Here is a 27,017-nt window from a genome sequence, read left to right on the forward strand (position 1 = left end):
ATAAGGTTTTCTAACTTGTGGTCCCAGATCACCATTCAGCCTTGATAAAAAAGTTTTCCAAAGTTCATAGTCAGGTAATCTTATTGGTGAACTGGCACTGAGATCGTTTGGGCAGATTCTTAAGAAATTACTTAGGCAGCAGTTTGAGAGAGGACAGGTATTTGAGTTGCAGAGATCAGTTGAAGGTTTTCTAAGTCAAAGTCAGAACGTAGAAGAAGGCTGCATTTCCCGGATAACTTCAAGAAATTGTTCCAGGCAAGTTTCACTGGAGATGGATATCCTTTTTACTCCTCTGCAGTATTCTGAAACACCTGCAGAGAGTATACAAGATCAAATTCCAAATAATGTAAGGTAGTGCTAGAAGTTAATACGAAATTGAAGCTATTCCAACAGGCTAAAAATTGAACTTGATCACGTCTCTTGCTAACTTAGACACATGGTCTACTTTGTTCTGTTGTGGACCCCCTCCTACTCCCATTTTTCTGATTTGCCAGACCTTTAGGCCGGTGTGTGGTTTTACTTCTCCATCTCCTGTAAGTGGATATATAGTTCTAATTGGATTGCTTTTTTAAGCCGGAGTGATTAAACAGCTGCGATTCCTTTGTGTATTGGCCTGGTACTGATGAATTAGTTCAGGACTTTGAACTGGCTCGAACTGGTTCATTCATGGCTTAGGAAGTGAAGACAAATAGACCTGAATTTTTACAGTTTGGGCACTTCAGAATGATAAGGAACAGGAAAAATTATGGGTCGAAGCCCTGGAATGGGAGACTCAGAAGAAGCCTAGTGAGCCCTTTCTCCTGATGCGGGAAATGGGATTATTGGCAGAGCTGTGGAGAGTGACACATATTCAAAGTTGTGTGGTGGGCTGCCTTCTTTTTTTTTAAATTGTACTTTAGATGAAGGTTTACAGAACGAACTAGCTTCTCATTAAACAATTAGTACACATATTGTTTTTTTGGTTACCAGCCTCACGACATGTCAGCACTCTCCTTTCTTGGTCTTGGGTTCCCTATTACCAGCTTTCCTGTTCCCTCCTGCCTTCTAGTCCTTGCCTCTGGGTTGGTGTGCCCCTTTAGTCTTGTTTTGTTTTATGGGCCTGTCTAATCTTTGGCTGAAGGGTGAACCTCAGGAGTGACTTCTGAGGGCCCTACTCTTGGGGGGTGTCTCTGTCAGGCCAGTAAGTCTGGTCTTTTTTTGTGAGTTAGAATTTTTTCTACATTTTTCTCCAGCTCTGTTTGGGACCCTCTGTTGTGATCCCTGTCAGAGCAGTCAGTCAGTGGTGGTAGCCGTGAACCACTGTCTTTTGAGTGGTGCACTGCTGTTTCCGACTGCTCAAAGTCCAGCGGACAGGAGATTTGGTTGCTCTATAACACGTATGCTGCTCTTGTTTTCGAAGATGGAGATTAGGTTTCTAGCAGAGCTTTGACCCACAATCGTTCTGGTTCACTCAGATTTTAAAAATTCGGGTCTGTTCTGGTTTTGCTTTCTCAGCTGTGACTGAACTGGAAAGAACTGGTTCGAAACCCTAAATTACTTGCTGTATCTTTGTGGTTTAGCTGTAAATTGATGCAAAGTCACTTGACCAGTTTTCACAGAGGCAGGAATTGGAGAAGGGCACTTGGGTGGATTTACAAATTTTTAGTGCTTTTTGAGCCACAAAATTTGAACTGTAAAAAGTTCTCTTAACTCCCTGGCTGTTGGGGCATGGCCTTATGAAGGTGGAGAAGTTTGTGCCAGTACCACACTATCTATTTCTTGCTTCTTTTAAACCATTGAGCTGCTTCTAACTCCTGCCAGTCTTTGCTCCCTCTCCCAAAAAACTAGCCCATGAGCTTCTTGGATGGTCAAGATTAGCTCCACCTAGTGGTGAATTTAAGTTAAAATTGGAGGTTGCATCCGGGGTGCGCTTTACCAAATAACTGGATACCACTTCCTTATGGGGTCTTGATGGATGGCAAAAGGGTGGGGAGAAGGTGGTGAGAGAGAAGGGAATAGAGGCTGAGCCAATACTTTGGTGGGTAATTATTTAGGAGAAGTGGTTAGTCACCCGGAGACTTAATAGTCCATCAAAATTTTAAATCCAAGGTAGTATCTCCTGTAGGGTATTAACTGCCGAAAGCCTTGACTCTGCCCTTACTAGATGTGTGATCTTGGATAAGCCTATGAATGTCCCTGTGCTCCATTTGCTTCATCTGTAAATTAGGAATAATGATAGATTTCAGGGGTGTGTGTGAGGATTGAATGAGATCATATAGGTGTAAGTTTTTTGTAAACACATAAATGCCATGCAAATATTAGCAGTTACCAGATTTACATTGCAATGGAAAGAATTTAGGTTATATACGAAGTAGTATTTACTGATACCATTGTGACATGTTACTGGACCTATGTGAGAGATTTTGTGTTTCAGTAATTACAGGAGTACAGATTCAGTATTTATGACACTAGGATTTAGAGTTCAAGGTGGTTTAGGAATTCCTTTAAGAAGAACCTAAGACCCAGAGAAGAGGTTTCACCCAAACTCTTTAATTTCATAGAAGGACTTCATGTACATAGTACATTGTTTCTTAGGAACTCTAGATGCTCTACCTCCTAAATTGATTTTGTCTTTTTAGGATCCTGGGAGTCAGGGAAACAAGAAACCCCTGAAGATCAGGTCCACTGGGCAGTTTCCTCTGTGTCCCAGAACTATCAGGACTGTTTTCCTTAGATTGAGGCTGTCATCAGGATCCTTTTGGTCCACGCCAGTTTAATGAACAACAAGGGATAAGATATGTTCAGGAGACATCACAATATTAGGAACTCTAAATCTCCCAAATGCTTTGTCTTGTGTAAGGTCAACTTAATAGATGTTTTTTTTTTTTTTAGCACTGAGATGCCTGCCGCAAGGCCCTGTGTTAGCAAAATGGTTGACTGTAGTTCTAGAAAGAATGAAATTAAGGGGTAGGGGTAGCTGAATACATCAGGATGAAGAGAAATCACATTTAGTTGTTTCTCTATATTGAAGTGGAATGAGGGGAAGGAAATCATGAAAGGCTTCTTGAAAAAGGCGACATTTAGTTGTACCTTGAAGGATGGGTCTGATTTGGACATGCAGAGATACGTAGGCGTTCCAGTGGACAAGTATGGACATTCTGGGTAGAAGGAATGTGAACAAACATGGCAGAGTCCTGACATGTTTGGGGAGTAGCCAGGAGCCCTGCTTAGCCACAGTGTAGGATAGGTCTAGTAGGAAGAAAGCTAGCTTTCAAGACCCCGATTAACAAGTGAGTGAGCTAAAGAGGGATCACTGATCACATTCAGGGACAGCTCTGCTCTAGGTGCTGAGGATCATAAAAGGAACGGAACATACTCTTTGCTGAAATTATAGCTACATTTATTGAACACTTACTGTGTGCTTTGGACTGTGCTAAGTACACAGTATTATCACATTTAATCCTCAAACAGCTCTGTGAAGATACAAGTATCTTCATTTTATTAACAAGGACTTGGAGTCTCTGAGACTGCATAATTGCTCAATAGCTTTCTTTAGTTGGCATTTGAACTCAGGTCTGACTCTGGAACCTGTGTGCTTAACCATTATGCAGCTTCTTGTAGAGTTAAAATGGGCGTGACTAATTACAAAGCTGAGCACTGTAGCTTCAGTGACATGTAATGCCCAGGGCAAGCATAGCAGTATAAAGCTTCATCTGTAAAGGTAGGTTAATCGGGGAGGAGCTTTTTGGGAAGGTAATTTAGTGTCATTTGTAACATGAGAGAATGACACCCTTTTCCTTTGAGAGGATGTACTGTGCCTCTTGAGGTACCTTTGCCCATTGTGTTATTTGGTCTTTTTTTTTTTTTTAACATTTGAGTGTTTATTTTGTACTGACAGTCTTCTAAACCCTTAAGTGTGAATAAACCATTTAGTTCTCACTGCAAATTTCCATTTTTAGATGTGAAGACTCAGGCAGGCATGAATAAGTTAAATAACTTGTCCTAGGCTTTAGAACTAGCAGATGACGGAACTGGGATCTGAATTTGGATCTCTTGCCCCTAGAGTCTGTGCTCTTAGCTGTAATTTTTCATTAGAGCAGCCCTGTGAATTAGACAGAACAGGGGTCATTTCGTGAGAAAGCCAGACCTTAGTGAATACCCAAGGTCAAGAGGATGATGGGGGGATGCTGGCTCTGGAACTGAACTCCCTTTCTCTTTACCACCCCACCGAATGGCAGCTAGCACAGCACCATTGTTTCCCATGTATCCAATAGGGGCGGTCAGGAGAAAGGTAAGAAGACTTCATAAGCTTGATCGAAATACAGGGAGGTCATTGGGGCTCTGGAGCTACATCTTCTCCCCAAATATCAAGGGTCTTCCTACTGTTTTGAGTTAGGTAGTAAACTCATAAACTTCAAATCATGTTTGCATTAATGATTTCACTTGACTTTTAGTACAACCCTATATCGGAGACAGGATACCAAAACAAACCAAATCCAGTGCCGTCGAGTTGATTCTGACTCATACCGACCCTATAGGACAGAGTTGAACTGCCCCATAGAGTTTCCAAGGAGCGCCTGGCGGATTCGAACTGTTGACCCTTTGGTTAGCAGCCATAGAACTTAACCACTACGCCACCCAGGTTTCCAGGAGGCAGGATAGGTGGTTTCATTTGTCAGATGGGAAAACTGAAGTAATGAACTTGGCAAGTTCATTAATGAACTTGGCATTGTGGTGGTGTAGAAAGTGCATGCAAAGGCTTTGGGTTTGAGTTGTGACTCTGCCACTAACTTGATCTCCGACCTTAGGCAAGTAACTTAAACCTTCTGGGCCTTGCATTCTCCTGTGTAAAATGGAAATACCTTGTTTCTTTGCCCTGAGAGTTGTGATGGTTAAATGAAATGCCATGTGTAAAGAACTTGGCTCAGTACTTGGCAAGTAGTAGGTCCTCAGCAGGAAATGGATAGTGGCTATCATCACCATTGTCATTATTATGTCAAACTACAACCAGAAAACCTGTTAGCTTCTGGGTCCTTAGATTGCTATATGAGTGAGGGGCCCTCAGCCCCATTGCAGGAATAGGAAAGGGCTTTAAGGGAGCTTGAGAGTCTATCATACTCCCTTATGTCTTATTTCTAAGAACTCTGTGATAGGGCTGGAAATTTGCCTGGAGCTCCGATCTACCATGAACCCTCAGTGTCAGTTTCTTGGCCCTTCTTTGGAAGGCTTTATAAGATTTGCACTGGTTTAATGGAGAGAATTTAGGTTTGATTTGAAGCTCTTGTTTCCTAAAGAACTGCAGCTTTTTCTCCTTGTAGAGTTAGAGATGTTAGGCAGTCAGGAACAGGCACCTGTGAATTCTTCACTTACCTCAGGCAACAATGACTTGTTTAGAGGATGTGGGGTATGTGGTTACCTCATCTGTTACTACAAAACTTCCCTGTCATGGATGCCAGTTTGGTCTAAGACCAGTCTTTTGTTAGCCCCCAAGGGACTTTGTACCCTGGTAAAGCTAGTATGGCTAATCAAGTCCTGTTTTTCCTGTTAGCTTGCATTGTGGTGATTGGTCTTACCTCTTCGTTTCTCCTGCAGTAGTAATATCACTACTGGGAAATGCTCTGGATTGGAAGTTGGAAACCTAGGTTCTAGTTGGGACACCAGAATTTCCTTGATCAAGTTCCTGTAACTCTCTGTGCCTTTGTTTGCCCATGTGTTCACAAAATGGTTTTTTTGGTGTGTGTGTGTGTGTGTATGTGTTTAGCTGTACACCTCCTTTTTTCCAAAGAAAAATCTTAAGTAGAGCCCCATTATATAAACAGAAAAGGTATTATATGAAACAGCTGCTATAGTTGAAGCAAGCCCAGGGGTTTCACTCCCTCCCACTGCTTTGCCCCAAACATAAATACAAACTTTCTGCACCCTTATGGGGCTTCTGAGGCTCTGCCAAGAGATTTGACCATCGTACGATCCTGACGTAGGATTATTTCTGCAGCCTCTCCTATAGCTATAAGAGTTTTTGTGAGCTAGCTATTGACAGGTAGTTAGTAAAAACCCTATAAAACCTGTATACTTAAATATAAAAACAACCAGGTACTGTTGAGTTGATTCTGACTCCTGGTGACCCCATGTGTGTCAGAGTAGAGCTGTAGGATTCTCAGTGGCTGGTTTTTCAGAAGACGGCCACCAGGCCTTTCTTCTAAGGTGCCCCTGGGTGGACTTGAGCTGCCAAGTGCATTAACCATTTGTACCACTCAGGGACTAGATACACAAGTACAGGTAGCCCCCAACTTGCGATGTATTTGAGTAACGAACCCCACTTATGACTGTTTTTTTTCCTCCTTTCTTTTCTTGGGTACATCTTATCATTAGTCATAAGTACTACATCTAATGTTGCAGTGCATAATTGGCTGATGTTGTCATGCCAGCCCCCTAAAATAAAGATCAAATTTGTGAAGATATTGGTAATAAAGGGCAATAATGAAAACTTTAAAAAAGAAAAAAAGATACTTAGAACTGACTCGTGATGGAGTCGTTGGAACAGGACCCTGTCATAAGTTGGGGACTACCTGTAGACTGTTGAGTATTTAGGAAGATTTTTGTGATTATTACCTATTTTCTTTGATGAGTTTAGATTTTCATTGGTATATTTGAGAGGCCCTGATATTTGGTTCAATCTCTTGTGTTTTGTATATTTGTAGTGTTCCATAAAGACTGACTTGGTTTTTGCTTGTAAGATAAATATGGTTTCTTAACAGTGGCAGACACCGTATCTCCTTATCTGATGGATCACCCTTCTGGGAGTGCCAGTAGGATCCAAGCATAAATATAACTAACTCAGTGGTGAGACTAAATCCCTTTACAGGGACCGCTTTTCTTAGAAGTATTCTGGCATTCTCCATTACAGCTTATATAAAATAGCACGTTTACTATAGTTACTTGTGTTTTAGAAATCCTTCTAGTGCTAGTTCTATATAGAACTTTTTAATTTTAAAGAGAAATAATATTGAATAGTAGGAAAAGCACATGCAACTTCGGACTAAAAAAAAACCAAAGCCATTGCCATCGAATCGATTTTGACCTAATGTTGAATCTGACTTTGTCAGTAACTGGCTGTGTTTGGGGAGCTTTGGTGGTACAGTGGTTAAGCGCTTGCCTGCTGTATGAAAAGTTGGTGGTTTAAATCCGCCAACCACGCTGAAGGAGAAAGATGTGGCAGTGTGCTTCTGTAAAGATGACAGCCTTGGAAACCCTGCGGGGCAGTTCTACTCTGTTCTTTAGGGTTGCTATGAGTCAGAATTGACTTGATGACAATGGGTTTGGTTTGGTTTGTTTTTACATATCTGTAAAATTGTGCCAGTAATACCTTCCAACATTTTGCAGAATTGTCATGAAGATTTAGGGATAATGTGTTGTTCCTTCTTCCCTCCCACAGTGAACACTCAGGCAGACAGATACGTAAAATGTGTGACATGTCAGAGATTGTGCTAAGTACCAACATAAAGTAGGGGACTCCGTAGTCTCGTCAGGTCTAATTCCTTAGACTTAGGAATCTTTAAAAGGAAGGAAGTCCTTGAAATTCTCAAAAGGGAAAAAATTGCTTCTCAAAATCTAGGTTATGTATGACATAGAATTGCAAGCATTTTAAAGAGCTTGAAGAAGACTTTTAGATTGTTATGTTTATTTCCCCTCTGGTTTTTAGTTGTTTTGAGGATGTATTTTACTATTAGGACTATTTAGGACCCTCCTAGGGGTTTTTGGAAACACTGGTAGCGAAGTGGTTTAGAGCTACGGCTGCTAATGAAAAGACTGGCAGTTTGAATCCACTAGGTGCCCCTTGGAACCCTATGGGGCAGTTCCACTCTGTCCTGTAGGGTTGCTATGAGTCGGAATTGACTCGACAACAACAGGTCTGGGTTTTGGTTTTGGGGGGGTTTTTAAAAACTGGGGTGACAAATCCTTTCCTGGTCCTGGAGAAAGAGGAAAGAGCCCACAGTTGGAGGGAGGGCCTGACACCAGTGATAAAAAAAAAAAAAAATAGAGCTGAATATTTAGCAAAGTTGGCAGATCTGACCCTGACAACATATTTCTGCTTTGTGGTTTGAAGAGTCTTTTCTGCCTCATTTTAAGTGCGTTTTTTTTTTTTTTAAATAAAAGAGGCCACAGGTTTTATAGGAGGGTCTTGTACACCTAGAAGAGATCTAAGATTATCTTCAGAACTTCATTTTACACTTGGAGGGGGGAACGTGCTTGCGCAAGGTGTCCCATACACACAGTTCTTGGGCAGAGCCCATCTTTATCTTAGGATGCATACATAGTCCAGAACTGTGTCCCTGTTACACAACAGAGGGTACTCACTTTCTTCAAGATTGGGTGAATAATTCTTGGCCAGTGCTGGTGAAGAGTAGCAAAACTTAGTATTTAATAAGTTACAGAAAAATAAGGAATCTGCAGACATGGAAGAGTTTTTTTCCAGAGGTCATGGATCATGAGGCTCTATACCTGCTTGGAAGACTGATAGGGAAAGTAATCAGTGAGATGGGACTGTCAGATAGTACTTTTCAGAGAATGGAATTCTTGAGCTAGGGCTCAAAAGAAAGGTTGTGTTCCTGATGTCTTGTATAGTAAGCCTAGCTTGTTATACAGGAAATTTACATTTACAGTAGCTTGCCTGAGGTGAAGCTTCTAAATAGTGAAACCAAGATTCAAATCCATCTACTCCCAAAGCCAGTGTATCTCCCACAGTGCATGCTGCCTCCCAGAGGACGAATGGATATACTCGGAAGGGTTGAGCTCAGGCTGGATTCATGCTCATGGAGGATGTCTGTAAAAAGAGGAAGGACCAGAGCAGGAGGTGGGATGCATTTGTTCTGTTTTTCTTTCTTGGAGCCAGGGGGTATGCAGAAGTCTAAAGTATAGGTTGTTTAACGTAGAGAGAGGGGGCATCCACCTCTTGTAGGCAGAGAAGCTGCTCTGCGCTTGGAAGGAGGGCATGTAGGAAAGTTATTCAGGTGGCATTGATGGGACTGGTCTTAATACCAGTTTGAGTTAGTTTAGGCCAAGTTTAGGCCAAGTTGTTGATGCTGGTAATGACAATGATAGATGACTCAGTCAACTAAAAAGACAGCTGGAATAGCCTTTAGAGCTTATTTAGATCAGTCCTCTTTTTTTGTTTTTGGTGACAGCCTTGTTGATACAATTCACATACCACACAATTCATCTATTTAAAGTGTACGGTTCAGTGGTTTTTATTATATTCAGAGTTGTGCAGCCATCACCGCAGTCAATTTTAGAACATTTTCATCACCTCAAAAAGAAACCTAGTATGATTTCTAACCTCCTATTTACCTAGCCCTTTTTAAGCAGCCAATAATCAGCTTCCTGTGTCTATAAACCAAAAACCAAACCCACTGCCCTCGAGTTGTTTCCAACTCATAGGGATCCTGTAGGACAGAGTAGAATTGCTCCATAGGGTTTCCAAGGCTGTAAATCTTCCCGGAAGCAGGCGGCCACATCTTTCTCCCACAGAGCGGCTGGTGGGCTCGAACCACTGACCTTTTGATTAGCAGCTGAGTGCTTTAATCACTGTACCATCAGGGCTCCTCTATGTTTATAGATTTGCCTATTCTGGGTATTTTATATAAGTGGAATCGTATAGTATGTGGTCTTTCCTGGCTTGTTCCACATAGCATAGTGTTTGCTGCAGCATGTATCAGTACCTTGTTCTTTTTTATGTGTGAATAATATTCCATCGTATGGATATGCCACATTTTGTTTATTTAGGTACAGTTGCTAGACATTTGAGTTGTTTACACCTTTTGGCTGTTATGAATAATGCTGCTGTGAACATCGTGTACACTTTTTTTGTGGCTTCTCACTTCAGATGGTGAAATTGAGCAGGGTGATTTGCCCAGTTCACAGTGCTATTTCCAAGGTATCCTGGGGCTGGAGGAAGCTCTGGTGCAATATACTTGACCAGGATAGTAACTAACCATTTAAATTATTTTTAGTTTTGGAAACTTCTCTTCCTTCAGAGGTGATACAGTGGCATAAGGGTAGACTTTGGTATCACATTTTCTACTGACCTTTTCTCCGTTTTACCCTGGACAAGTGACTTCTGTAAGCCTAGGTTTTCCTGTTTGGAAAATAGGATTAATTCTCACCTTGCAGTGTTATGAAGATTAGCAGTAATTTAGGTAGAGCACCCAGCATAACGTGGGAATGTCTCTAAGTGGTAGTAGTATTTAGGAAAATACTGAAGGGGCTGAGAAAAATGGCTAGGAGATGGACCTGTAGTGACCCAGAGCAGCCACTAGATGGCAGAGAAGCAGCAAGAAAAGCCTGGCGGTTGTGCACCGGGCACTTAGAAAAGTTCTTGAGTTTCTGCCTTTCTCATTGTCCCTGGGAAGAGAGCGAAGACTTCTAAATTGCTAGGGAAAGAGCTTACTGCCCACAGTGTCTCCTCACCTGTACCTGCAGCCTGCAGTTCAATTCTGAAAACCATTACTACCTTCCCAAGCCAGTGATCTTGCTTCACATTTCTCAAATAATTGGTGCCGGTTCCCTAGACCCCAGTCTGCTTGATTCTCATGGAACTGTATACCTCTCAGCTAGCCTTCAGGAAGGCATCAGTCTTCATCCTTCTCCCCCTGCCCCCGTGTGTTTTTCTTTTAATTACATCATAAACTAAGCCTTGGTGCAGACTCTGGGGGAGCTTACAGACCAAGACAGCTCCTTTGCTATGTATACACATGACACATGCTGCCCCTGCAAGCAGCAGCATCAAAGTTGGGCTGTCAAGGAGTAGTGAGTGCCCATGCGTGGGATCAGATTTGAGGGGAATTGGCTTATTTCAGGGCTGTAGAGAAAGTTTGCATTGGTTGGAATGTGTGCAAGCAGAGAGCCCCCTTTAAGGGTGCCCTTGGGGATCGCTGTCCCTGGGTGGTACAGATGGTTAAGTACTCAGCTGTGAACTGAAAGGTTCGTGATTGGGGTCTACCGAGAGGCACCTTGGAAGAAAGGTCTGGTGATCTACTTCTGAAAAATCAGCCATCAAAAGCCCTATGGAGCACGGTCCTACTCTGACACACGTGGAGCTGCCATGAATTTATAATTTACTCCATGGCAGCTGGTTTGATTTTGCTTTTAATTGGGATTGTTAGGCCAGATGACTTCCATATTCTCTTGCAATGCTGAGCCTAGTGGGCCAGGATGGGTATGTAAGGAGAATGTTTAGCTTTCCCCATGGCCATTCAGAAAGATTTCCCACAGCTTGGTCTCTCCCAGCCACTTTTTGCTCCCAAGTAGGGCAGTTTTGTCTCTCACAGAGCTGAGGCTCTCCATTTTGCAAAGGCCCATGAGTAAAGGATGGAAAAAGCAGGTGTGCTAAGGCCGATAGGTGAGATTTTGGGGCTGGGAGGAGCCTTGAAAGATCATGTGGTCTGTATCCTTGCCTTTGGGCAGATGAATGTCTGAATTAGAGGGTACCTAAGCCTCTGTTCCTGAGGTCCCTCAGCCAGGCAGGCCTGAAGCTGAAGCAGATAGAAGTGAATGGACCCTGGGCGTTCCTGTGCCTGAGCACTTTAGCACGTCATTCCTTCAGTTCATTGGTAGCCAGTTGGTTCTGGTCTCACAGTGTCTAATCATCTTACGTCTCTCATCTTTTCTTAATGTGAGTGGGAGCCTCTCCTGGTATCCAGCATGGTGTTGAGCACACAGTGAGTTCAAATGTTTGAAGAGAAGAAAGGCAAGGAGAAGAGGGGGAGTCAGGAATGTAAAAGAAACCAACAGGGAAAAAAGCATGCACAGGCCATAATACCATCTATTTATAAAGCTGCTGATACTAATGCTTTCGTGCTCATCCTCCTAAAAGCCTGTGAGAAAACTGGATTAGAGTTTAGCTCCTACAAGGTTTTGCAGATTGAACCGGAGTCTTGGTTCTGAGTCCAGTACTCCTTCTCCTCGAGCACTTGTGTGTGGGAAATTCGCTCATCCATCCAGTGGGTTCCGTGGTTGAGAAGGCTGGGACTGGCCGCCTGCCAGTTCACAAATTGGGTAAGGCTCATCCTTAGCACCTCTCACGTCCCTCTTCTGCCCCCACGAAGCCACATACCCTTGGGACAGGCCTTCGCCATCACTTGGTCAGGTTGAGGTAAATGACTCATGAGAGACCAGGCTGGTAACTGCTGCTATGGCTTCCAGATTAAGGAGTCTAGGTTTTACTTTCTTCATGAATTTTCCCCTTCAGATATTAAAGGGAAACCAGTTCCACCCTTTTGGGGCTGAGAAACCAGAAGTTGGGGAAGAAGGAAAACACACAGAAAGGCAGTTTTGGAGTTAGAGCAGCAGAAAGGCTTTGGAGTGAAAACATCTAGGTTTCTAGCCTCCTGTCCCATCTGTTAGCTGAGACTTTGAACAGGTACATTAACCTCTCTGAGCTTCAGTTTCTTCATCCCTAGAATTAAACAATTGTTGGGCTGATAAGAATTAGAGATGTGTGCACAGAGAATGGTGTTATCTCCTGTGTGCTGCCACGGGTTGAACCCCTGATTGCCTTCTGCTTTAGTGAACTGATAGCAGGCATCCTGGACCCAGGCCTGCTTCTTGGGAAGTTCACCCCAGGGGCTCTAGGATCTGATGCATTTGTACTTTCCCAGTAGAAGAGGAGGTTGTCTTTAAACTTCTTGCTGGCTGCTGAGCCCTGGGACAAAGAGGAGACAAGCCCCAGGGCTGAGACAATCGTGTCTTTATTATCTCAGATGTCTCGGGCCTGTCCCCCGCCTGGAGATATATGGCTGGGAAGGCTAGCTCCGTGGCCTCGGCGCGATTCCAGCTCCTAGGAATGTCTGGCTGTTTTATAGCAAACAGGATCACGCACAACAGCCCAGCATCCAGCATCTCCACCCCAGAGAGCTTATTCTCTCCGCCAGCTTGTAAAACAGTGGGACCTACAGCAGTGTGACACAGGCCTCATGGCTTTTCGGGCCCCAGCATCCTGGCACAAGGCAGCAATCCTAGGCAATGGCACATCCGCCCAGGGCTCTGGGCACAGGGCCGTGGCATTGCCATACCCAAGGGCCTCTTTTTACACCGGCTCAGTTCTCTTAAACATGGGCTGCCCTGATTCTAGCCTGTTTCTCCCTTTTGACCCTTTGGGAAGCAGCTGCAGAGAGCCACTGAGAAGGCTTGTTTACAGATGCACTTGGCACAGAATGGAGAGACCAGCAGCGATGAGTCCTTGAGTTCCAACCTCCAGCTGCTCCCAGGTGCTGGGGAGCCTTCCACTCTGGGCTTCGAAGAAATGAGTCCACACTGTTGTCTTTGGCTAAGGCTTCAGGAACTTGGAGATGAGGAGACCAGCAGACAATGGGTCAGATGGCTGTCCAGGGCATCATTTATAACAAAGCCATGTGGGCTGGCCCTCCAGGGAGGCCTTGCACAAGGACCAGGGGTCATGAACCCAAGCTGAGACTCTTCTCTGGGGCCCTGAAAGAGGAATTGGTTCCTGATATCCAGGGTCCAGTAGTGGGTGGAAATGGTTTAATCCTTCCCCGATTCCTTTATCTTGGAGGGGGAGCCCGGAGTTACAGCCATAGAGCTGTAGCATTTTAGAGCTTTAAGAGGATTAGCGCCCACTTCCGGGCCACCTTTCATCTGGAAGTCAGTCCACCTTGTACCTAGCTAGTGCTCAGTAGATGGTTGGGTTGGATTGCTTCTAGTGCCTCACATCTTTCGGCATTTATTCAATGCTTCCTGCCCTCTAGCCCCATAAAATAGAAGATTCAGATCCCACCCTCAAGGGGCTCACAGTCCAGAAGGAATATGAACATGTGAACAGTAATGTGGCACCAGGACTGGGTGGCATGTACCTGAAAGAAGCACCAGCCCTTTTTTTTTTAACCCCCTGCCCAACTTAAGTGTGGAGAGTCTGCCCTGAAACATCTCCTGGCTCAGTGATTCTCAGGACGGGGGCTGGGAGGTGGAGGCAGGTACATTCTCGGATGTTAACAACAGCAGTAGTAACAGCTAAGGACTGAGCGCCACTGTGTAATAGGCAATGTGCTAAGTGCTTTGTCTTCACAATAGCTGTGTGAGGTAGGTGCTGTTTTTATTCTGATTTTATAACTGGTTAAATGACTTGCCCAAGGTACACAGCTGGTGGAGGTGGGGTTATTTGACTCCAGAGCTTTTAACCACTAGACACCACTTGAGGGGAAGTATCAGAATAGCCAGTAGGCAAGAGGTGTGTATAATTTGAAAATACTTACTTTGAAGTCACCGTAGCTTTGGTTGTTTTTAGTCACAGGATTTACTTTGAAATGTCAGAATTAACAGAAGGCAGGGGTTTTGTCTCAAAGTCAGGGGCGTGGGTTAGAGATTGAGAAGCTCTTTCTCGCTAATGAACTTATACCTCTGCTGAGTAAGCTCTACTGAGCTCTGACCCTTGAGGGTGTATTGGAGGGGATTAACCTGCCTTTCCCTCACTGTACTGGGTCTTCCCAGCAAACTGAAGCTGCTGTGTGGTTGAAAATGGCAGCTGGCAGCTGGGGTACCAGGCATCATATACCACATTGAATGTGCCCAGGTTTCTGAGAGGAGAGGACTGGGGCGTGTGTGTGGAGTGCTGCTGTCAAACATCTGGCCAGGTGGGAAGGTGAGAATGGGTGTTCCCGAGCAGAAGTGAAGGGAATGGGAAGGAGAACTGTTAACCTACCTGCATACACTTCAACGACAGCAGCAAAAAAAAAAAAAAACAAAAAAAAAAACCAAACTTGTTGCGGACTAGTCAATTCCGACTCATAGAGACCCTATAGGAAAGAGCAGAACTGCCTCCTAAGGTTTCTAAGGAGTGGCTAGTGAATTCGAACTGCTGATCTTTTGGTTAGCAGGCAAGCTCTTAACCACTGTGCCACCAGGGCTTCATGTTATGGTTCAGTTCTCTCAGCAGCCCTTTGAAGGGGTATAGATGGGGAAACTGAGACAGGGCTTAGCTTATCTGAGGTCACCCAGCTAGGGAGGGGCCTAGAAGGGGTTCAAACCCAGATGTGCGTGCCTTAAGCTGTCAGACTTTATCACATCATGACTGATCTTTTGAAGAGCAAGTCTAAACCTCCCCTCCTCATCCCCTTCTGATTTGAGTGATTGAGCTGCCCCTCTCTCAGCCTCCGTCTTCCCAGACTGAAGCGGTCTGAATTCATAGCAGCAGCCCTGCATCCTCTTGGTCACCTCTCTGGATCCACTCTGGCTCCATGAAGAATCAGAGGGGCAGCAACTTACCCTGTCCTGCCTGTGATAACCATTAGCTATTCCTGAAGCTTCTAACCTCTGCCCAAGAAGGTGGGGGAGGAGGCCCAGGCTGCAGGAGGTGCTGGAAGGATAAAGGAGGAGGAATGGAAAGACTCCAAGGAGAAAAGACACCCAGCAAATTCTAGTGCCATCTAAACCCGACGGGACCAGGAGCCATTCTGAACCTACAGTACTGTCTCCCACATTCCCTCTTTCTTAAAGAAGACTGCCATCAGCATCCCTTACAGCTCTCCACAGTCCTCAGAGCACTTCCCCATTCACTGCTGCACTGGTCCTGCAATAGCCATAGGTATGGAGGCTTTGGAATTACGTCTGGGTCCAGTTGTGGCTCTGCTGGTTATTTTCATTTCTGTTCACAGATGGGATTTGGAGGTTTACTAACTTGCCTCAGATTCCATAGATCATCAGCAGTGGAGCTGGAACGAGAACCCAGGTCTTCTGATGCATAGAAAGAGGTTTCATGAAGAGGAAAGGGAGAAGCAGTCTCTATAGGGCTCTGGTTAGGTGCTTGTTAAAGTCCTGCTTCAGATCTTCTTGTTTCTGTGTACTTAGGATCTGTTGAGCTTCCTTCAGTTTCCTGGTAAAAGATCTTTTTGGAAAGTATTTACCTCTCGGCTGAACTGAAGAGGAAAAGGACTCGTCTACACCTTGGTCCAGGATAGATGTCTAGAGCCAGATGTGGGAGCAGCCCACAGGGTTCGGACCATAGATTGTCCGCCTCTTCCTACTGTGGGCAGGAACTTAACAGCGTGTCTGGTGGGCTCAGGGCTGGGTCTCAAGTCTTGTGCCACTCCAGCCAGCCCCAGTGGTGGGACTCCAGCCTTCCTCACCGCCCCTCTAGAGAGGAAGCTGTGCCTGCAGAGTGATATATAGGTCCCCAACAGAGCAATGTAAGGCCTCCATCAGAGTGATAGACTTTAGCTTAGCCCAGCCAGAGACAGATAGGACTGCTTTGTGTGGACGAGTGGCAGGGGTGGCCTCAAGGTTCTGAGGTGCTTTGCCCAGGAAGCATCAAAGAGCAGGGACAATAGTGGGGTAAAGGAAACAGGCTGGTGACTTGTGATACCCGAAGACCTGGGATTTGACCCTAGGCAAGTCTCTTAGCTTCTCTGGGCCTGAGTCTCCTTATCTATAAAGTAGGGACAAACCACATACCTACCTCAGCTTAGGGAGAAATATTTACGGTCAGTTCTTTGCATGTGACCGTGACATGGGATAATGCTGGTAGAGTGGTGGTTTAATGGTCTGATCCACAGCCAATAGGTGCTCTGTGAATGGTGGTAGTGTTGTGTTGATGATAGTGATGTGCTGTGGGGGCATTGAGAAGGCTTCCCAGAGGAGGCTGTGTCTGTTGCTTTCCCAAGAGAAGCTCCAAGGAAGCTTCATTTTTACCTTTAGCCCTGGCAAGGGGTCTTTGAGGACTTGGAGGGTAAGGAGAAAGGGGTACCTAGGTAGGTGAAGATGGAATCAAGAAGGGGAGGGGTGGGGAGTAGCATTAGGTTAGCCTCATCTGGGGTCTGTGCTCTCCCAGTTGTTGCTGACTTGAGCTAATTAAGCCCAGAGGAGCCACTCCCTGGTCCAGGACTAGTCATTGGCAAAGCTTGTCCTGGTCCCCTTCTGCCTCCCTGGATACCATTTTCCCAACTTGTCAACTTGTGGGTCTCAGTTTGTTTCTCCCCCTGGGGTCCTCTCTACCTTCTCTGTTTTGGGGGGTCCTACACCAGCCTTTCAAAGTCTGGGGCTTGCTGCTTGGGGCTAAGGCTTGGTTCTGCCCCAAGGTCAAGCACAGGTCTCTTCCCTCACTAGACTATGAGCTCCTTGAGGGCAGGGTTCAGGTAGGAATTGCCTCTGGGCTTCCTTCCTCAGCGTGGAGCCTGCATTCCTTGGGTCCTGAGCAGAGGGTACAGCTCCTCTTGGTTTCAGTTGTTGGCCTGGCCAAGGTGAGTTGGGCCTTCTCCCTCACAGGTGGCTTGGGTGGGATGGGGGTGTGTGCTGATTGAGAATACATGGTTCCTTGTGTCCAGTTTCCTCTTCCATGCTGGCCCAAGGCTTGGGAACAGTGGCTGCCTTTCTGGGGCAGCTAGGGCACCTGGCCAGAGTATGCTCTGTCAGGCACTGTCCGCTCTTCAGCAGGCCCCGGTCCTCCTCTTAACCTAGCGAAGGCCCTGGGTTATTGGTGTTGTTCTTGGCGGACCACCGGGCCCCTCAGCAAACAGGGAGGCGAGTGTGCACCCGGCCTGGGCCTGTTTGTGTTGGCCTTGCCAGGCGGGGGATTAGCTCAGCTGGGCTGCTAATTGCCTTCGAAGTGCCGGCTGGGATGCTGACAAGGGCTGGGCTCTTAGTCCCCTCCTCCCTCAGCAGGCTCAATGCCAGGCTTGGGGGCCTGGCCCAGAAGGGCCCCTTTTCTCCCCTGTCAGTGCTTGCTTGGCCTAGAGCCTTGAGATGCGGGCAGGGGGTCACCAGGGCTGGCGGCTCAGGAAAAAGTGGGGGAGATGCCTATGAAGTCATCGCATGGGCCAGGCCAGGCCAGACTCCCCATGCCCCTCCCCCACATCCCTGAGAGTCTCCCTTCCTGAATCAGCTCCACTTACCTCACACCTTCTCTTGAAGCTCAGCACTTTCTCCTCTTACTAGGAGGTTGCTAGGTACCTCTGCCCAGATGTCCTCTACCTAGTAACTACCCCATGGTTTCTCAGCCTCTCTTCTCGTCTGTCTCCCTCTCTGTTCCTCTGTGTCTGTCCTCCCACCCTCTGCCTTTTCCTCACTCTATTTCTCAGCACCCCATGCTTTCCCTTCTGTCTTTGGTGTTCTCTGGCCCTTCCTAGGCCTGTGGTTGACCCCAAACCCTGCCTGTGGTGTTCCCCAGACTTCCCAGGATGCCTGCTCTCAGGAAGAGGCTGTGAGGAGGGCCACTTGATCACTGTGTTCCACTGCTTCCCAAGAGCTCTTCAGGCCTGAGCTCAGGGCAGCTGCCAAGGATAGAGTCTTCCTGTGTAACTGCCCACTCTAGGAGCCTTGAATGCCCCCTAATCTGCCTGTCTGTGGGCTCCTCCTATCGTCACAGGCTGAGCCGTCTGGGCCTTGCTACATACTCTTCCTGTTGCTCTGACATTCCCTCCTTGGTCCATGCTTCTCACCTACATTGGGACCTTGGTTTAGCCTCTATAGCTGGTGCCTAGGGGCTGCCTTGCCATAGCCTTGCTTACTGCTGCCTAGATATCTTCATGCACCCCTCCCACCTTGAGTCTCCGTTCTCTTGTTTGGAGATCTCTGCCCTGAGAGATTTGCCTACCTTTGTTCTTGGAGATGAGTCCAAAGTGGAATCACAGTCTGGGGGCACCTGCCTTTGGTGTTCTAAAGGCTCTTCATGTTCTAAACCCTCTCCCCCCCTTCCCCCTGCCTTTTCTGGCATCTTTTTAGCTACTTTAACTGCATCCTGAATTCCTGAAAAGGGAATAATTATAATAATTATAATATTTATAATAGCTGCCATTTATTGAGCTTTGCATACGTTACCTTACTTAACATCCCCCCCCAAATAGGATCAATTATTATTTAGCCCCTTTTGAAACGGGGGGCGGGGGGGGGCAATTCCATATTACAGATGAAGAAAATGAGTCCCAGAGATGGGAAATGAGTTGCCAAGGTCCACTTACATCAAGGAAGTGGCAGCACTGAGATTCAAAGCCTGACTCCTTTCACAGTTCTAGAAAACGACTGGGCATGGACAACTTTACCATTTTGTTGCCATCTTGGACTTTCTACATCACCGGTCCCCGTCTCTTTGCCTTTGACATCTTCACTTGAGGATGGTGTGTCTTTTTCCGTCTACCTGTACTCTAGACCCATTCCCTTTGTCCTGGCTCCTCCTCCTGTGTGATATTCTTTCTACCCCTCCCCCAGTTTTTTCACAAACTCATGTGTGTCCCCTGCCATCCTGAAAGCACTTTCCTTCAGCCCTCTTTACCCCCACTCAACTTCTGGAAAGGGAAGCACATAGCAGTCTGCTGGACTTCATGTGACCAGCTGTTCCCAGACTGGTCCAGATTTACTGTAGTGAGGTGGAAGGGATACAGGGTGGGTGATGGGCGCAGGCTATGGCCTCCCTTGGTAAGGATGAGCACTTTGCCCACCTAGGCTGGAGGTTCCTGGAAGCCACCTTGGGTCACCCCGGCCGCAGGGTCCCCCCTTGGCTGTGACTTTTGACTGGAGTTATATGAAGTTACTCTACCCACACTCCCTATCCTGACTGGGCTCGAATCCCTGGGGTTTATTTCCAGCCACAGACCTTGGGTTCCTGTATGCCTGGGCAGGAACTAAGTTTTTTCCATTGTCCCCTACCTCTTCTATCAGTACCCAGACCCTCTTCACCACAGCAACGCTCAAGAAAGGTTCTGATCAGCTCGTTCCGGCCAAGGTTTAAATAACTGGTCATGGCTCAGCGAGATGCAGATCTAGCCCCTGTGTGTTACTGGTGGAATTTCAGATGGTGTGCTGGTGGGTCCTTTCCTTGCCCTTAAACCAGTTAGTTATTCAGAAGAAATGGGGGTCACCACATCTACAACTTGCTACTGTGAACCTGCTTTTCCCCTGTTTTTCTCCAAGTTTCTCTTCCCTCTTCTACAAAAAAAGTCACTGCCACAAGTGCGAGATAAAGAAATAATCTTTTTATCGTGCATCAGACTATGTCGTGGGGATGTCACAATGGCAAGGAGCCTAGTATAAAAACTGGACGATGGGGGTGGGGACAGCAGAGATGGGTAGCAGCATCCAGAGCTGGGGCTTATCTAGCCCTAGGCCTCAGAGGGCATGACCATTGCCTTGGGACAAGACTAGTAGAGAGGGTTTCAGACAGGACAGGGACCCTCTGGCCAGCTTCCAGGCCCCTGTGGGATCAAGAATGGGTGGACTATGTCTGGGACCTGTGCTGGTTCCTCTTCTCCTTTATTGGGACAGCTTGGAGCTGCCTGTGTCAAAGGAAGCTCCATTTTCCTGGGGCTGTAGATCCCTTTGGCCTTTGGGGGAAGTGGTAGTGGTAGTGATGGTGGTAGGGCTAGTGCTAGGCAGAGGTGCCCAGAATCTGGTCCAATTCTCCTGGGTCGTAAGGCTTCAGAACCCCAGGAGGGTGAGCTTTGAGCAGCCCCCAGGCAGGCAGCAAGGTGAAGCCTGTGAACAGGCACAGACCCCTCCCACCACCACTACACCAGCCTGGACTCACTCCTTCCTTAGCTCTGGGGAAAAGACCTGGGGGTGGAGGGGAGTGGCTTAGCCCTATTTTCTGGGGAAAGGAGTCCCCACTGCATCTTTTGGGTCTGGCTTCTGCCAATGAGGGATAGTGTTTTCCCTGGTGCTGAGAGCCAGCTGAACTGAGCTCCACAGAGGAACAGTGGGCCCAGCCGGGCAGCTGTGGGGATACTTGGGCAGCTCAGCTTTCATACACATGAGAGCCGGCCTGCCCCAAGATTATCCCCACATTCGGCTCCAGCATCTCACTTGGTTTCGACCTCTTTTCTGGATGGACATTGAGCAGAGAGCTTGGCTGGGGGCCAAGGGTGCTGACCCTCTCTTCTTGAAGGAGCCAATACCAGGAGGCACAAACCACAAGGCCTGGAGGAGTTTTTGCAGGCTGGAGCCATATTCTGAATCTGGACTTTGAATTCAGACACTGAATACTGGAGCCTAGAGCCCTACTGTGGTAGCAGCTTGGAGGCTGGGCTGGGGGCTGAGCGGGAGCCTCTCTGACAGTGAGCTCCTCTGGTGGTTGGAAGCCCAACTGGGAAGTGACCACGTCAAGGGCCAGGTCTTGCTCTGCACGTGTCCCACTCGCTGAAGTCTGGGCCAGGCACCTGAGGGTTTGGCTGGGACACGGGGTCAGGCCCAGGCTGCTGGTGCTGTGTCTTGGGGACTACTCATGGAACCTGGGACTTCAGAGGTTTGGAGGTCCAGGAGGTGGCGGGGGGAGAGGGCTCAGCAGCTCATTTTGCCAGCCTTCTAGCGGTGCACCTCATCCCTCAGAGCCTGTCCTACCCTTAGGAGCCACGCGGGCTCCGGCTCAGACGGTGTGGCTCCTGTTGCTGTCTTGCCCTTGCCCTTGCCCTCCAGTCGGAGCCCCCTTCCCAAGGCTCCTATGTGTGTGGGTGGAGAGTTGTAAACTCTTTTTTTCCTGGGGGTTGGTGGTGGTGGTAGTTGTGGTCGTGTAACTTCCGTCATGATGGCAATGATTTTTCCCTGCCACAGGGCCACCTCCCCTTCCTAGATAGCAGGGCCAGTAGCCATGTGGCTCTAAAACTCCTTGTTACCCACCTTAAGTCTGCAAGTAGAAAAATGGGCACAGATAAGGGAGTGGTCAGTAGCAGCCCATGTGACAGCCAGAGGCATGAGCAAGGTCCCTTTGGTCAGTGGCAGCCACAAAGGCCTAGGCTTCAGAGAGACCCTGTTTGACCTTGGGGTCGCCTGCCTGGTTTCGGCAATAAATAACATGAGGACCCAAAAACCAAACCAAAACAAAAAATAAAACCAGTATCTTTTGGGGTAGGTGGTGGGTGACTTTAAATTATCGGCCTTCCCCGGGCCACTAGGTGGTTGCTGGGCTTGTGGCCGGGCAGGCAGTCATCGGCACGTGTGCAACTCTACGAGCCGCTGGCACTGCCGGCACTTGACGAAGCAGCACCAGTGGAATTTGCAGCTGCAGCGTTCAGCCAGCTCCACCTGGGCTGTGTGGAAGCCGCGGCCACAGCACAGCAGCTCACAGCCGTCGATGGCCTTGGATGTCTTGTTGCACGTGCGGCCTCTTGTGCCCAGCACGCCGCTGCGTATGTCTTGCTCACAGAAGTCTGGGCTGGGCTCCAAGTACACCAGGTCCTCATCTGTATGTGGCTTGAACTGTGCGTTGCGCGGCACCAGTGCCCTGGAGGAGCCCACACGACGTGGCTCCACCTCAGTGGCGCCATCAAACTTCTCCTTCAGTGCATGGCCCACCTGGCGGAAGGGCGGCACGGCCCGCCAACACGTCTTTACCTCACAGGAGCCTGACACCCCATGGCACTTGCACTCTACCCGCATGTGTGACAAGATAGCCTGTGGGGGAGGGGCAGAGAAGAGGTCAGTGGAGGCTGGAGAGGGAGCCGTGGGGACACTTACCCTGCAGATTGGAAGTCTACTGTCATGCTTTCTCTGCATCACCACCACCACCAGTTTCGACTGATGGTGACCCCATTTGTGGCAGTGTAACACTGCTACCATAGGGTTTTCATGACTAATTTTTCACAAGCGGATTGCCAAGCCTTCCTTCCAGGGTACCTTTTGGTGGACTCAAACCTCTAGCCTTTCAGTTAGCAGCTGAGCTTGTTAACTGTTTACACTACCCAGGGACTCCCCTTTGCATTAAGCACCTAGTGGTTAAGAGCTCGGCTGCTAACCAAAAGGTTGGCAGCTCGAACCCACCAGCCGCTCCTTGGAAACCTTATGGGACAGTTTTACTGTGTCTTTTAGGGTCGCCATGAGTTGGAATTGACACAACAGCAATGGGTTTTTTCTTTTTTATATGCTGTGGTGGGGCCATAAGTAGTGTTGGGAACAGATGGACAAGATAATTATCTGTCCTTGGGGTACTCAGAGTTGATGGAGGAGAGACACTTAAGGGCAGTGTCATGTGAAACAGTGAGTGACAAATGGTATGAGGAGGAAGAACACTGCAGCATTTAATCTTCACAGGAACCTTGAAAGGAGGTATTGAGAAGGCAAATGGTATCATAGTTAAGCACGTGACTTTTACTGTGACACTGAAGTGTTCATATCCTGGCCCTACTCCTTACCTGGGGGTGTGTGTATGACAGAGGAATGGGCACACACACGTACATATGTGTGGGTGGGGGCATGTCCGCTGTGCTGGGGGCTGTTTACACTGTTCTGTGACACCTACTCACCTGTCTACTTCCCGCACCTGCTAGCCTGGGGCCTTCTTGCCCACAGGTTCTGGGACTTGGTCCCAATGTGCCCATCACACAGCTCAGTTCCTGGCTTATAGGAGGTGCCTGGTGCTGGGTAGAAGCTTAGCACATGTTCTCCGAGTGGCTGTATGAGTGGGGGAGTGCTGTGGGGCCTTCCCCATGCCCATCCCTCCCCTAGTGGTGATGGGCAGTGGGTTCCACACTACCTTCCTGCCGGCCTCATTGTTGTGGAGGTTCATGAGGGCCCGGCTGGACGAGGCTCCCTTGCTTCTCTCCCGCACGTCCACAAATGATTGTGAGAAGGCCACGCCATAGGCGATGTTGTCCGAGCATCCTGACCACTGGAAGCCTGGGGCACAGTGGGGCATAGAGAGGGCCACAGGTGGGTGAGGGCCAGGACCCTGCCCTTCCACTCTGGGTAGTGGAAGGGCAGACGTGAGGGTGCAGCCCCAGCCTGCATCCTGCACTTACCCTGTGGGCTGACCCCGTGCACTGTCCGGTCACAGCCGCACTTTTCTAGCTCGCCACTGCTGCACGCCCGTGTCACCGCAAAGGCCACACCTGCTGAAGAGATGGCGTACACGAAGGCCGCCTCCCGTGTCCCTGGGGGAGGCAAAGGGAGGACAGGGCTAGGTCTTGGTGCTACCCCCTTGCACCCTCCTTTTCAGGTGGGGAAGGGGTACCTGGGGCCTCGTGAATGATGGAAGCCCATGGTGGGCAAGGCAGGTGGAACTCACGTGTGCCAAGCACTGTGCTGGCACTTGTTCTTATGCCTGTAGCTGAATGTGCACTTACTGTACGCCAGCACTGCTCTGAGTTCTTCATATGTTCTGATCTTTTAATCCTCATAATCACTCCATGAGCTAACTACTGTTAGAGGTTAGGCAACTTGTCTGCGGTCACGCAGCCCGTGGTTCAGCCAGCAGGCAGTCTGGCTTCAGAGCTTGTGTTCGTAGCCACCGTGGGATACTGTTCCCACAAGCCCTCCAGAAGATTAGTGATGTTAACATCATTTTACAGGAGACAACAGCCTGGAGAGGTGAATTTACTTACCTGAGATGACAGGGCTATGAAAACAGCACTGCTGGACTATAAATCCAGGGCTAGCTTCCTCTAAAACCTGTTTTCTTTTTCTCTGTTTCCCAGCTGGCCCCACTGTGCTCTGAGTGGGGTCCCCTGGCCCTCTGTTCCTGCCCCTACCCTTCCTCCTGAGGCTGGGCCTGTTTCTGAGTATGTCGTAAGTTTCTCTAGTAGGCTAGAAGTCCGAATTCAGGGCGTCAGCTCCAGGGGAAGGCTTTCTCTCTCTGTGGGCTCTGGAGGAAGGTCCTTGTCATCAATCTTCCCCTGCTCTAGGAGTTTCTCTGCGTAGGAGCCTCAGGTCTAAAGGATGTACTCTGCTCCTGGCACTGCTTTCTTGGTGGTATGAGGTCCCCATGTCTCTGCTTGCTTTTCTCTTTTTTTATCTCAAAAGATATTCGGCTTAAGATCCAACCTAATCTTGTAGATTGAGTCCTGCCTCATTAACATAACTGCTGTTAATTCCATCTCATCACATCATATAGGATTTACAACACAGGAAAATCATATAAGATGACAAAATGGTGGACAGTTCACACAATAGTAGGAATCACGGCCTAGCCAAGTTGACAGATATTATTTGGGGGTGGCTGGGGAGGCACGATTCAATCCATGACAGTTTCCTTATGACTTGAAGAATAACTCATAATGTCACTGAATTGTACATGTAAAAAATGTTGAAATGGCAAATGTTTTGTTACATATCTATCTACTGCACACACAGGTGCGCGCAAAAGTAAATCATAGTAACACTGGCTCCTCCTACTTACCACGACGACTGCGGGTTACTAGGTGTCTGTTACGCACAAGCCCTCCACCACCAGGGCTTTATCTACCTCCATTTTACAGATGATGGAATGAAGGCTCAGGAAGTGAGGGAGCCGGGACTCAAACACAGATCTGTCTGCCTGTGCTGCCTGCTCTTTCCCTTCCGCCCATGACTGCTCAGAGATTCTATTTTGGTGCCTGCCCTCGTCCCCTGCCTGAATGGGTGTTTTTATCCTCCTAGGAACTGTGCTGTTTAGAACTGTGCCTCCGGGTGTGTATGGGGGGTGTAGCGGCTCTAGAGACTCTTTCTGGGGGTGGGGCTGGGGAAGAATGTGCAGAGCATGTGCACATGGCTGGCTGGGTGTGCGACCAGACAACCCTGCTCCCCTCCTGGGCCCTGTGAAGGCCTCTGTGTACCGTGACTGTCCTTCTGTCTCTTGCTGGACTGCCTATGTTCACAGGAGTGGAGGGGGCAGGTTTTGGCCCTGTGGTTGGCAATTACCTCTGCGACACCCAGGCCTGTGCTCTCGGCTGCCCCAGGGAGCAGTCATCGTGGTCAGACTAAACAATCACCTCCTCTGTCCCTGCGTCTGTGGACAGAGGCAGCAGAAGCCGGCACTAGGGTGGGAGGCAGCTCAGTCCTCAGCGACTCAGGACACCCAGTTCTTGGTTCGGGCCTTAAGCTGGGGATACCGCCCACCATCCCCTCTCCACTGCTCACTCTTTGCCCTCGCCTGGCCACTCTGGGCCAGCACTGGGGGCTTGGCTGGAGCAATGGGGCCTTGACAGCTTGAGACAGAATCTTCTCCAAGTTAATTGAGGTTAATAGCAGGATCATGTTGGTTGGTTTTGTGCTGTGGCCGCCCAAAGACAGACGACTTCAGTTTCTGGTATTTCTGGTATTTCCAGGCCTGAACCAGCACACATCTTTGCCCCAAAGACAAAGGGGGAAGGGAAGTCAAATCAGGAGATTGGGCTGATGGGACCTAGGGGGTAGTTCTAGCTCTTGACCTCGTGTGGTCCTCTCTCCTCTGCTTCTTGTGGCTCTTTGGCAGCCCCACGTGCACCCCTAGCTCTGGGCTGACTTCCTCCCCTAAGTACTAGTAGCTCCTGGGGTGCAGGGCCCCCGTCAGGTTGCTCAGGGAGACTTCTGCCTCTTTCCCCAAGCCAACATCCATCCGCTAGGACTCTTGGACCTCCTTGCCCCGACCTCAGGAGTAAAGACACCATGGCTTTCTCAGCATGGGAGTGGGCCTGAAGGAAGAGATTCTGGAAGAAGATCATAATAAGAGCTAAAGCTGAGAGATACAAAAGTCAAATCTGTTGCTGTCAAGTGGATTCCGACTCATAGCAACCCTACAGGACAGAGGAGAACTGCCCCATAGAGTTTCCAGGGAGTGCCTGGTGGATTGGAACTGCTGACCTTTTGGTTAGCAGCTGTAGCTCTTAACCACTACACCACCAGGGTTTCTGAGAGCTTACGATAATATGTTGGGCTAGCACCTTACATATATTAATTTGTATACTCTTTACGACAACCCTATGAAGTAGATGCTTTTAGTCCTCATTTTACAGATGAGGAAACCTAGACACTGGTTGTCCAAAATACCCAGAACTTGAATTCCGGCAGTCTGGCTCCAGAGCTTTCAACCTCATTATCCTGCTTCATGGAGGCCCTGAGCCTCCAGGGAGTATACAAGCAGCCCGTCTCTTTCTACCTCCCATGTGTTAAGTTGAGAAGGGCTTCTTTAAGTCTACCCTGAATCCCATGGGCTGTAGGATAAGCCCAGTTCCTTTTGTGGGTTCTTTACCAGGGATGGTGAGCAGTTGGCCTCTGTGTTCAGCACAGGAGGCTCCAGAAGGCCTAGAGAATGTGGTTAAGCCATCTTGCCTCTAAAACTGATGCCAGAGGCTTCTGCAGCCTTCTTTAACCAGCCCTGG

The 27,017-nt window shown here is 48.1% G+C and overlaps 1 protein-coding gene across 1 annotated transcript in view; it reads right to left on the minus strand.

Moving 5' to 3' along the window:
* Positions 1–19,932: 19,932 nt before the first annotated feature.
* The window catches only part of WNT4 (Wnt family member 4), a 28,785-nt gene continuing 21,700 nt past the window's right edge, over positions 19,933–27,017 (minus strand). Inside the window, exons 3-5 of the mRNA XM_049878213.1 lie at positions 23,703–23,834; positions 23,438–23,580; positions 19,933–22,359 (exon numbers count right to left, since the gene is read on the minus strand). Of these exons, the coding sequence (XP_049734170.1) occupies positions 21,892–22,359; positions 23,438–23,580; positions 23,703–23,834 (743 nt within the window). The 3' untranslated portion in view covers positions 19,933–21,891. The remainder of the gene's footprint in view (positions 22,360–23,437; positions 23,581–23,702; positions 23,835–27,017) is intronic.

Source organism: Elephas maximus, chromosome 3 (genome assembly GCF_024166365.1).
Source record: "Elephas maximus indicus isolate mEleMax1 chromosome 3, mEleMax1 primary haplotype, whole genome shotgun sequence".
In the NCBI taxonomy this organism is placed as follows: domain Eukaryota; kingdom Metazoa; phylum Chordata; class Mammalia; order Proboscidea; family Elephantidae; genus Elephas; species Elephas maximus.